We start from the raw sequence: 12,980 nt of genomic DNA, 5'->3' as shown, positions 1-12,980 counted from the left end.
GGGAAGATCCTAATTCCATGAGCAGTCCCATAAAAGTATGAACACAGTGAGTATGAATGCTTTCTTCTCAGACATAGCTGTCAATCTGACCCTGATTTTAAATATCGAAATTGGTTGATGGTTGATATTACTTATTTCACTGGTAGAGATGTTTTCCAATCCCCCACCTCTGTGGTACAGGATGTTCTGTACATGAACATACCCCTGTAACAGCTGATGTATATTTATATTATTTGGTTCATAGAAAGGGCTTGAAGAGTTGAAAGTATAAAAAATGAACATACCCCTGTAACAGCTGATGTTTTGTACAAGAGCATTGAACATTTTTCTCATGGACAAACTGATGCTCATTCCCTGGCATCAGTATGAGGGGGAGTCTAGAGACAAAGAGGGTTAATTTTGTCTTTTGTTATTTTTGTATCTTGGGAGCATATCAATTTCTGGGTGTGGGTGGTCAGTTGAGACACACCCATTCAGTTCTCTCTCATTCTTCTCTTCCATGTGAATTTACTCTGACATTCTCTACATATTGTCTTATCTTTTCTCCTCTCTCTCTCTCTCTCTCTCTCTCTCTCTCCTCTTCTCTGACTTTTCTGCTAATACAAATCTGATTCCCGTGTTTTTCATGGTATCAGAGCAGATACAATAATCCATAAATATTTTTTTCTCTTTTCTCTCTTAAATTTTATTTTCTGGGTGGTGACTGCATAGAGAAGACTTGGACTGATTTTCAGACCATTGTTTTCATTCTTTTTCCTTTTCCCTTGGTCATAGCACCAAGGAAATCAAATTTTTGGGTGACCGAGTGATTGGAATGAAGAGATAAGGCATCGGTGTGCTTTCTCTGTGACAGTTTTGGATCATGAAGTTGGTTATGTGCCAGTGGTGTATGCTGACTTTAATTCTATTGATAAAGAATTGATGTTCCTGTGCTGAGACATGCGGTAAAGGACTTTTTTTTTTTGGTGATTAGAACTGTGTAGCAGGGATTTTGCGTCAGTTCTGAGTTTTCTTTCAGATTGTATGATCTATTTTATGTGGAGACTCTATAACTTGATGTATCTTATTAGTATAGTCCTTGTTGTACATTACTTATACTTCTTATTCTTCTTTTCTCTTTCAGCCCTATATGGGCATTCTTGTAATTGTACATATCTTTTAATATATAAGAGACTCTTTGAGGTGGGGGTCATTCATTCTTGACACACCTCTAAGATTATTCTTGTTCTTCTCTCTATTCAGACAAGAGTGTTGACATTTTATACCTGGAGTATATGATGATTGCTATGTGGCAGTCCTTTACATCATTTGTTTGAGTTGTGGTGATTGGTAAAAGTCTGTTCTGTGTTGTGGGACAAGTTTTATAGATGATACTGAAGTTTATGACCTGGGCATGTGCAATGAAGTCTGAATAGGTTATGTTGTAAATCTGTTAGTACATTGTCGTGGGTTTTTTTTTTGTCTTTTTATTCTTTTATTCTTATTATGAGCTGTCACCATAATATAAATAGAAGACTGGACGCTACCAGCTAGATTTTTGGGTGTCTTTCTCAATTTCTTTCTCCTCTTCCCTTCCTCTCTTCTTCTCTCTTCTCTCTTCCTTCTTTTCTCTTTTTTCTTCTTGTATTACATGGTTTCAGAACACTTCTGGGCTCAAAAACTTTCATATTGTGATTCTTTCACTTGGAACCTACTTTTTTCACTGGAAAAGGAAAAAAAAAAAAAAACTCAAATCATCCTGGTGTAAACATTTTTTTCTCCTCTCTCTTGGCCATTGTACCAAGAAGAGGTACCATACCTATGGCTATGGTACATTTGGTAACAGCCGAATGCTGTGAATAGCCTGTTTTTGGAGGTGTGTGCCTTCCTTTTTTGGATTGTGGATTGTGGATTGTGGGATCTTTTTTACTCCAGGTATGTACTGTTTCATTCATGAATATCAAGACTGGAAATTAACTATTTGAAGTGTAATCTATCTCGTAACCACCCTAATTGTGAATCTGTGATAAGGAAAGCCACTTGCAAATGAATTCAGTCTAATTAATGATAGCCTTTAATTGGTGGTATGAAGCTATTTTTTCTCATTATCTAACTTAAAACTCTTTGGTCTTCTCTGAAATAGGTTAGTTGCATAACAAGACTGGTTCCACAAAAGGGTGTGAATCTTATTAGACATGCTATACATCGGACATTGGAACTTGGAGGCCAGTTCATACTTCTGGGTTCCAGCCCTGTCTCACAAATTCAAGTAATGTTTTTCTATGCCCAAAACTTTAGCACTCATGTTTGGATGCTTATGGATAAATGCAGTTGACAGTGTTCCATCAAGACTTAGGTGAAAAATAATTTAATAATTTCATGGAAAATTTTATGAAAATTATATCTGAATTCTTTCTTTTTAATTCTTTGACGTTAGAATGTTAAAGTTATGTTCGGCTGATAAGAGTTCTTATTAGCCCATTCTTATGTTTAACTTATCTTGTAACTGGGCTTGTGTTAATGGGCCTAATCCTGTTTAATGATTTAAGTCATCTGGGTGTCCCATCACTAATCAGGGGCATCCCAGTAATTTCTTGTACCTTGCACTATATTCATCTATAAATAAAGAACTGGTCGACTGGCTAGTACAGCTCGACATTCTATTCTTTTCTGTCATTCTCTTTTCTTTCTTGCTACTTCGAGTATAGCACTTCAGATTACATGGTATCAGAGCATTAGCTCCTTCCTGGTTTCAACCGGCGCACTCTCTTCTCTTGCTGTCTTTTCATCTTCTCTCTTCCTTTTCTGGGTTGTTGCAATGAAGACCTAGGAGTGTAAGAGAGTAAAGCAAGTTCGAACCTAGGGTTTCTCTTGGTTGTAGGACTCAAGAGAAGTAAGACCCAGAAGTAGATGTCCTACTAGATTATCTCCAGCAAAGAGTAGCTATTGGGCTACTAAGAGAGGTCTGTATAGGACAGACCTAGTTGAGGACTGATTTCAGCAGTCCTAGCACTAGCCGAAAGAGGGAGAGCTTCCTCTACAGTTGCAGCTTCGTGCTCCAGCAAGACTTGCGCAGAACAAGTGGTAAAGACTTAGCCTTCTCTACAGTTGCAGCTTCGTGCCTCAGCAAGACTTGGGCAGAACTGTGGTAACTTCAGTTACAGATTCTCTTCAGGTTGGTTATCAGTCCTACTTTGTGAACTTCAGTTACTGCACTGTACAGTTACTTCAAGTTGCACAACAAGCCCTAACTGAAGTAACTTCAGTTACTAGCACTGTGAACTGGTTCAGTTAGCAGCCCTGTACTTGCTACTTCGGTTATCAGTACTGAACTGGTTCAGTACCCGAACTGTGAACACTTCTACCAGCACGGTGAACACTGTAACCACTTCGGCCAGTCCTAAACAGAATCAACTACAGCACTGTGAACAACTCCTGGACTGAAGTCAAGATGTCCTCACTATCCGGTGAAGTTTCCTCTAGAGATAACAGACCTGTTACAAGGTCCTCAAACCTGGAAAACCCTAATCTGCACAGCTTGCAGATTACAAGTGTGCTGCTAGATGAGTATAACTTCAGAGAGTGGTCTGTCTCAGCAATGCTGTTCATTACCTCTCGTGACCTCACAGGCTATTTAGATGGAGACAAGAAACAACCAGAAATTGGCAGTCCTGAATACACCGTGTGGCGTAAGGAAAATGCCACAGTCATGTCTTGGTTGCTGGCCTCTATGACTCCTAGAGTGGCCAGAACTGTTCATCACTTCCCCACAGCTGCTAAAATTTGGGAGAAAGTATCTAAGACATATGGCCAGAAAAAGAACAATGCTAGAATTTACAGGCTGAACCAAGACATTGCAGCCCTAAGGCAAGGAGACATGTCCATGGCAACCTACTTTGCAACACTGGAAGGCCTCTGGGAAGAGCTTGACCACCATTTGATTTTGGATTGGGAAAATGCTAATGATAAGGAGAGGCATGATAAGCAGATTGAGGAGGGCAGAGTCTTCAAGTTTCTGGCGGGTCTTGACCCTGTATATGAAGGTATAAGGTCACAGATTCTAGGGAGAGATGAATTACCTGAGCTTCACCATGTCTACTACCTGGTGAGGAATGAAGAAGTAAGGAGAAAGGAGATGCAAGTTGACTCCCAGACACAGTCAACAGAACAACCTGGAGAACATTCAACCTTAGTCTCCACTAAGGGGAATAGATTTTCAGACAAGAAGTCCCTCAAGTGTACACATTGTGGTGGTGAGAAACACACAAAGGAGAAATGTTGGGTCCTGTACCCTCATCTGAAGCCAGTTGCTCTGAGAAAGGACAAAAGGCAACAGAAGGGCCACACAGCAAGTGGGAATCTTGCCACCAACAACAGTAGTGACAACTCACAGAGTATTCAGACAGTGTCATCTTCCACCGCAAGGCAGGCTACCGACTCCTCTGGACCAAGTACTTTGGGCTTCACAGCTAGTGAGGTAGAGGTTCTCAGTTGGGCATTAGCCCGTTTGAAGAACAATTCTTTAGCTTCCACCTCTCTTGCCAAATCAGGTACAGCCTCTGCATTTAGTGCATCTAGTTCCATTAATTCTACCTCTTGGGTGATTGATTCCGGAGCCACTGACCATATGACACATATGTCCTCCTTATTCTCCACATATCATTTGTTGTCTGGCCAGGATAAGATGAGAGTAGCTGATGGGTCCCTCTCCACCATCTCTGGAAAGGGGGTGGTTGACCTAAGCAAGGATCTCTCTCTTAAATCAGTCCTACATGTTCCTAGTCTTACCTCAAATCTGTTGTCTGTTTCAAAGCTTACAAAAAACTTGAACTGCAGTATAACTTTCTTTCCTTCCCATTGTGTCTTCCAGGACAGATTGACGAGGAAAACGATTGGGAGTGGTCATGAGTATGGGGGCCTCTACTACTTTGATGAAGATGTCAGCTCAGCCATGCAAGCTTCTACTACTAGTCTGGAGAGTGTGGAGTCAATAGCTAGGCTGCACTTGTGGCATGCTAGGCTAGGTCATTTGTCCTTTTCTTCCTTAGCAATGTTGTTTCCCGAATTATGTAAGGGCATTTCGAGTCAGAGTTTAATTTGTGATGTGTGTCAAATGTCAAAACAATGTAGATCAATGTATCCAATTTCTAGTAATGAAATTCAAGCCCCTTTTGACTTGGTTCATTCTGATGTTTGGGGTCCTTCACCCATTGTTTCCATTGATGGCTTCCGTTACTTCATTAGTTTTATTGACCATTATTCTCGGTGCACTTGGATTTATCTGTTGAAAGGACGTGAAGAAGTTCCCCGGATAACTATGATGTTTTGCAAGATGGTTGAAACACAATTTGATAGAAAGATCAAGCAATTCCGTTCAGACAATGCAGCTGAATACTTTGAAAGATCCCTGAACTCATTCATGGAAGATGCAGGCATGTTACATCAATCATCGTGTGCTTACACCCCTCAGCAAAATGGGGTTGCTGAGCGCAAGAACAGACATCTATTGGAGACAGCTCGAGCCCTTCTTTTCCAGCACAATGTGCCCAAGCAATATTGGTCTCAAGCTGTTCTCACTGCATCATACCTGATAAATCGGATGCAATCTAAGGTATTGGGTATGAAGACCCCTTTCTCTGTTTTGTGTCCCACTCTTCCAGAATTTCCTCTTCCCCCGCGGGTTTTTGGTTGTACATGCTTCATACATGTGAAAGATCCAAAGAAGACCAAGCTGGATCCTAAGGCTACAAAGGGAATATTTTTGGGGTACTCTCCTACGCAGAAGGGGTATAAGTGTTATGATCCTGTCTCCAAGAAAAAATATGTCACCAGGGATGTAGCCTTTTTTGAGTCTCAATCCTATTTCGGGTCTTCTCAGAATCCTCTTCAGGGGGAGAGTAGTGGGTTGGAAGAGGATTCTCATTCTCCCTTCTTTTTTGTTCCCATTTCAGCACCTTCCACTACTACTAGCTATAACATTCCGGGTCAACCTAGTGAGACTTCCACTGTGCCAGTTGCTTCTCCAGATTCGGCTGATACTTCTGAAGGTTCCAGTAAACAAGAGAAAGAGATACTTACATACAGTAGAAGGAAGAAGGCCCCTCAACCTCATGATTGCAACCAGTTGAACTCAGATTAATCTGTCTCTGCAATCCAAGGTAATTCTGATTCACTCAATTCAGATTTGGATCTTCCTATTGCTCTCCGTAAGCCTGTTCGTTCTTGTACCACTCGGCATCCCATAGCCGATTATGTTTTTTACTCACACTTATCCCCTGCCTATCATTCCTTTGTGTCTGCTCTTTCCTCTGTATGTGTCCCTTCCAGGTATTCAGAGGCGGCATCTGATCCAAGGTGGAAAGAAGCCATGAATGAGGAGATGAAAGCCCTAATGAAAGCAAGGACATGGGAATTGGTGGACCTGCCAGAAGGGAAAGGCACTGTTGGGTGCAAGTGGGTATTCACAGTAAAGCACAGGGAAGATGGGTCAGTTGAGAGGTACAAGGCCAGACTCGTGGCAAAGGGGTTTACACAAAAGGAAGGAATTGACTACAAGGAAACCTTTGCCCCAGTAGCAAAGCTCAACACAATCAGGGTTCTATTGTCACTAGCAGCAAAATTCTCTTGGGAACTTCATCAGCTGGATGTGAAGAATGCCTTCCTAAATGGTGATCTTCATGAAGAAGTGTTCATGGAACCCCCACCTGGATATGATGTTGGAAATAAGGTATGTAAACTAAGGAAAGCATTATATGGTTTGAAGCAATCTCCCCGGGCATGGTTTGAGAGACTTTGTTTGGCCATGAAGAAAGTAGGGTACACTCAGAGCAGTGCAGATCATACATTGTTTACAAGGAGACAGGATGACAAACTTACAACACTCATTGTGTATGTGGATGATATGGTGATTACTGGAAATGATGTGAGAGAGATGAAGAGGCTGAAGGAGTTCTTAGCTTCAGAATTTGAGATCAAAGACCAGGGAAATCTGAGATACTTTCTTGGAATTGAAGTTGCTAGATCAAGAGAAGGAATCTACATATGTCAAAGAAAGTATGTGCTAGATCTCCTAGAGGAAACAGGCATGATGGGGTGCAGGCCAGCAGACACTCCAATAGAACCAAGCCATGGATTACAAGAATCAATGGGTGAGGAATACTGTGATAAGGAAAGGTACCAAAAGTTGGTAGGAAAACTGATATACTTATCCCTTACTCGGCCAGACATTGCTTATGCAGTACATGTTGTCAGTCAATTCATGCACTCACCAAAGACCCCTCATATGAGAGCAGTGGAAAGAATCCTCAGATACTTGAAGACTTGCCCAGGGAAAGGAATTTTATTCAGAAAAAACAGCAGACTTGAAATTGAAGCCTACACTGATGCTGATTGGGCTGGGTCTGTTGGAGACAGAAAATCAACCTCAGGTTACTGTACATTCTTGGGAGGAAACCTAGTCACATGGCGCAGTAAGAAGCAGAATGTTGTGGCTAGATCAAGTGCAGAAGCAGAATACCGAGCTATGGCACACGGGGTTGCTGAACTCTTATGGCTCAGGACTCTCCTTAATGAGCTTGGTATCAAGACAGATAGTCCTCTCAAGCTGTACTGTGATAATAAAGCTGCTATCAACATTGCCAACAATCCTGTGCAACATGACAGGACAAAACATATTGAAATTGATCGACACTTTGTCAGAGAGAGAATTATTTCAGGAGAACTCTGTGTGCCTTATACTCCATCAGAGATGCAGATTGCAGATGTATTAACTAAAGGGCTGGCATCAACGAAGTTCAAGGACATACTTGGCAAGCTAAACATGATTGATATCTATGCTTAGCTTGAGGGGGAGTGTTAGAATGTTAAAGTTATGTTCGGCTGATAAGAGTTCTTATTAGCCCATTCTTATGTTTAACTTATCTTGTAACTGGGCTTGTGTTAATGGGCCTAATCCTGTTTAATGATTTAAGTCATCTGGGTGTCCCATCACTAATCAGGGGCATCCCAGTAATTTCTTGTACCTTGTACTATATTCATCTATAAATAAAGAACTGGTCGACTGGCTAGTACAGCTCGACATTCTATTCTTTTCTGTCATTCTCTTTTATTTCTTGCTACTTCGAGTATAGCACTTCAGATTACAACTTGTAGTTACCTAAATCTTTCAACAAGGGGAAAATCAAGGGTTGGTTCCTATAAAACTTGTTTATATGTCACTTTCCTTTGGTTTCGGAAGTGTATTGAAGTTGGGACTGGTTTTTCCTCATCTCAGTTAAATTAGCAAAAATAAGGATATATCATCATATATAAAAAATATTCCTTCTTGAAAAATTTCTTAAGAAAAAATAATAGAACTAGTAACTAATAAAGTTTAGACCTCAAAATGGAATTATTTGAAAAGGAACCGCTATCCCCAAAAATCACGTTCTTTATTGTGAATTGTTAACCAAACTGGAACCAAACAGACTTAATCATTGATCTCTATTTTTTCTTTTGTTGAGAATAGCGAAGTTTTGACTTGTATCAAAAACAAAAAGCTGATAACTATAGCTCATGTACAGCCAAAAGGAACTATACAAAGTTTCTGTTACTGTTAGAAAGAAATTAACATGAAAGCAGTGTAACCTATCAAAAAATAAGTTAAGCTCTACACCCAGTAATTCCTTATGTACTGGGAACCAATAAGAAAATACCATTGAATTAGGTCTCTATGTTACAGGAAGAAAAGGAAAAGAAAAGATAAGCAGGAAGGGAAAGGCAAACAAAAAGGACCAGTTGTACAACACTAAACTATACACCCACCTCTATGGCAAAAGATCCCAAGGGTCCCAAGGACCAACTGATATTGGATAGAATTGATAAAAGATTGCAATGTGGTAGGTATTTGTCTCTTGGGGGTAGGACAACATTAATCAAGTTTCTTGTGCAGTTTACCGATTCGTTATCTATCCCTTCTAAAGTTATCAGAAAAAAAAAAAACTTCTAAAAGTCCCATCTTCTATGGTGGAGAAAGTGGAGAAATTGCAAATTTTCTTTGGGGTGGGGGACGGGAATTGGAAGAAAGTTCACCTTGTCAAATGAGGTTAGGCTTGGAGACCCAAGAAATTGGGATCAAAAAAATTGGAGGGTTAGGCTGCTGGGGTTTACAAAGATTAGAGCATTTAACAAAGATTTGTGCCTGGGTAAATGGATTTAGAGGTTTGGATTGGGTAGAGAAAGTGAAGCTCCGTGGAGAAGAGTGATAATGAGTAAATTTCGGTGGTTAGGTTTGAATTGCACCCAATAGAGGCATCATCTTCCTATGATTATGTGTTTTGAAGAGTACGTTGCATCAATCATTTCTAATCTTAATTCAAAATGGGGGATGGGTCAAGAATAGTGTTTTGAGAGGACGAGTGGAGTGTAAGGGAGGTCATGCAATCTCTATCCATGGCTATATGGGTTGATCCCACCCAATATCACTATTGGCCCATGCTAGGAATAAAAAGGTGACCAGTTGATCTGGTGCCCAAGGTTTTTGATACCCCTTCTTGAAAGGAAGAAGGAAGAATGCATCATGCTGTTGAACAAGTTTGAAGATGTGAAGATTTCTATATTGGAGAGAGATGAAAGATGGAATACAAACCCAGACTCATCAAGTACCTCCATTATATAGACCCAAAATTGACCCAAAATTGTGTCACAAATCTTCTCTATTCACTTATTTGAATTCAGGTTGCACAAGAGAACAATCTATGATACGAGGCCATATATTCCCAACCACCTTGTTTCTTGAATGCTCTTTCTCTTCAAAGATACACCCATTGGCCATTTCTTTCTTTCCAAATGCACCAGTAAACTGCAAATGGAATGATACTCAAAAGAACTTTGACTCTCTTCCCTCCAATCCTTGGCCATGTACAAAGTTTCTTTGCCCCTTTTAAATTTGAACCAAAAAAATGATGAGGCTCAAACATTAAAACCTGCAATGAAGCTACAAAACCGGGAGATGGGTTGGCTTGAGTCCTCGACAGATCTCACTACCAGTCAGTCTATGATGCACTAGTATTCTATCAGATGATTTCAACACCGATCTGAGAGAGAGAGAGAGAGAGGGAAGTTAAATGCATGATCTCAATGCTGATCTAAAAGATAGTCTGCTAGATCTATTGCAGTGTCCATGGAGAGAGAAGAATTTACAGTGACCACATGATTTCAACACTATAAGAGATTTTGGACCATAAATGAGGGCTAATTTATCTTATATGCTTGACTATTAAAAATATATTTCCCATATGCTCAATTTTCTTTCATGAAAAACATGGATAAGGAAAAACTATTGCTGGCATTTCACTTAGGACTGAAGTGTAAGCCCTTCACATTATTGGCTGACATTCTGTCAAGCTTCCCTGTACCTCTCATGACACCCAGTTTCACTAGCTCATGGCATAAAAGGCTAAGACCTTAATCATAACCAATATTATCCATTCAATGAAATTTTCTATCAGTGGCCTAAGATTTTCCCAGTCTTATTCTTCAATTGATTGAAGACCAACTTTGCAAACCCATAACCACCCAAGAAAACACTCTCATTGTCTCTTGGCGAAATTTTATTTCAAGTGTCTTATTAGAATTAACACTAAATTAGGGGTCACAAATTGACAGGAAGAATAATCGCAATGTTATACCGGTTCAGATCAGAGCACTTCCTTCTACATGCACATAGATTCATCGAAATACAGAAAAAGTGGGTGTGAAATTACCAAACCTTTCCTAATAGAGTGTATACAGTAATTCTTGTTCATGTGTTGTTGTTAGCATGCGATAAGGTTCAAACGTGCTTTCTACATTTAATGTGCCATACTTGTCATGAAAATCTCTTTTTACTGATGTAGATGATATTTTATGTAGAGGGAATTTGAGAGTATGGCAAACCATTTCCAGAGTCACCCTCACATTCGGTTGATATTGAAGTATGATGAGGCTCTCTCACATTCCATATATGCAGCATCTGATATGTTTATTATCCCATCTATCTTTGAGCCATGTGGCCTTACACAGGTATTATCCCCTTTTGTTGATTGAAATTGCTTAAATGAGGATAGCACGTGTCACTGCACAGAGCTATTGAGAATACTTTCTGATGCATCACTACCAATGTGTTAGATGTATGACGAAACCATCATCATCCTATGAGTGCATGAATGCCTGTAGATGAATAGAGCTTTGATAGAGAAAGGTTCTCATTCGTTTAAGTTTATTATATATTTGAACTTCTACTTTTTTATACAGATGATAGCAATGAGATATGGTTCTGTGCCCATTACAAGACAAACTGGTGGTTTAAATGACAGGTTGGTTCTAGAGTGTCTCTTTTAAATGATCTTGACATTTATACTTGAGCCTTTTCTCTGCATTCTGCCTGTCCTGTTCAGCACCATATCCATTGTTCAATTGTGGGTCTTTAAAATCATTTCTTACCGTACTTCAACCCATGTCCTTTTTGGCCTGTCCCTAGCTCTTCTAGCCCCTTCAGCTCTAATAGATAACTGGTGCTGTCGATGGTTGGATGTGCACATCCAACCGTGCACTAGGAACATCTCCCCATGACAAGTATGGGAGGTATTCCCAATGCACGATTGGATGTGTATGTGGGGCACACTTTGTGGGGAATCCATCCGAACTCCTCTCCATGTGCCCAAACCATCTAATTAAATAATAACATTTTAGTTAATTAACTCTGAATTAAATGATTATTTAATTTCATTTGTAAATATAATTAATTTACTATTTCATAATTAAATAGTAACTTCACTAATTAATAAATTTGCTATTAATTATCATGATTTAATAAATTATTCACAAATAAATAAATAAATAAATAAATAAATAAATAAATAAACAACTATTTATTTATTAATATATTTACTTATTCATTTACTATTTATATTATGAATTTTTAACTAATTAATTAGTTTAATTATAAAATACTAATTAGTAATCAAATAATAACTTTAATAATTTTTATTAATAAAGTAATTAATAATTTAATTATTAATTTTAATGATTGTTTAAATACTAATTTTTATTATTAATTATTGTTTTATTATTTCATTGTTAATTATTAATGCCATTAGTTAAGTTCATAACTAATTGTCATTCATTGAATAATAAATTATTTTAATATTTAATAGTTCAATGGTAATTTAAATATTTTTAATAAGTAATTAATTTATAATTTCACTACTAGTTATTATGGTTTAATTAATTATTAGTTGCTAATCTAATTAGTCATCAATTATTTAATGATGAGTAAATTATTATGTATTATGTATTTATTATATTTTCATATTATTGTATTATTTTGATTATGAATTTTACTTAGTGAATTAATTAATTAATTGAGTTAGGAATTAGCAATTGTAATTTTATTTATTGATTAAATAATTAATTAATAAATTATAGCAATTAATTCATTAACGAATCAATAATAATTTAATGATCGTTACACGTTTTTGATTGAAATTTGAAATTATGTAGTTATTATTTTGTTAATTAATAATTTTGATATGCAAATCAAATAATTAATTATTGATAAACTTTTTATTATATAATTAGGTAGTTATTAAAATATTTATTTACTTGTTTAATAAGTCATTATTTTTATAGTTATTTAATTATTTTATTTGTTATGAATTGATTATTAATTTAAGAATTTATAATTATGTAAAAAAATCCAAATATATAATATTTCAATGTAAAAAATATAATAACCAAATAGATTGGGTATTAGAGCAATATTCTCTGCATTTGGGTATTAGAAAAAAGCAGAAAGGCAATTCTTTTTAAAGCACTGTTTTCAGTGCTTTCCAACTCAAATGTGAGAGGTCAGTATCATAGGAACAACACCTTAGTAGTCTACTATACTTTCCCTCATTTTATCACCTATTAGAGCAACTCCTAGGTTCTTCAAATAGGTCCACTTCTGATCTTATCCTCTCTAGTTTCCCACTCATCCACCT

General features: G+C 37.8%; 1 protein-coding gene across 4 annotated transcripts in view; it reads left to right on the top strand.

Moving 5' to 3' along the window:
• Nucleotides 1-12,980, top strand: part of LOC104587697 (putative starch synthase 4, chloroplastic/amyloplastic) — a 32,341-nt gene that overhangs the window by 16,984 nt on the left and 2,377 nt on the right. For all 4 annotated transcript variants that reach the window (XR_016084065.1, XM_010245407.3, XM_010245408.3 and 1 more), the window contains 3 exons: nt 2,123-2,248; nt 10,870-11,019; nt 11,251-11,312. Coding sequence is in view for 3 of the 4 variants with exons in the window: in XM_010245407.3 (XP_010243709.1) it covers nt 2,123-2,248; nt 10,870-11,019; nt 11,251-11,312 (338 nt within the window). In the remaining variant the exon portion in view is untranslated. The remainder of the gene's footprint in view (nt 1-2,122; nt 2,249-10,869; nt 11,020-11,250; nt 11,313-12,980) is intronic.

The sequence above is a fragment of the Nelumbo nucifera genome, chromosome 3 (assembly GCF_055504915.1).
Source record: "Nelumbo nucifera cultivar China Antique chromosome 3, China Antique-T2T, whole genome shotgun sequence".
NCBI classification, from domain to species: Eukaryota; Viridiplantae; Streptophyta; class Magnoliopsida; order Proteales; family Nelumbonaceae; genus Nelumbo; species Nelumbo nucifera.
Note: the sequence above shows the minus strand (reverse complement) of the source record. Positions and strands in the feature narration are given on the sequence as shown.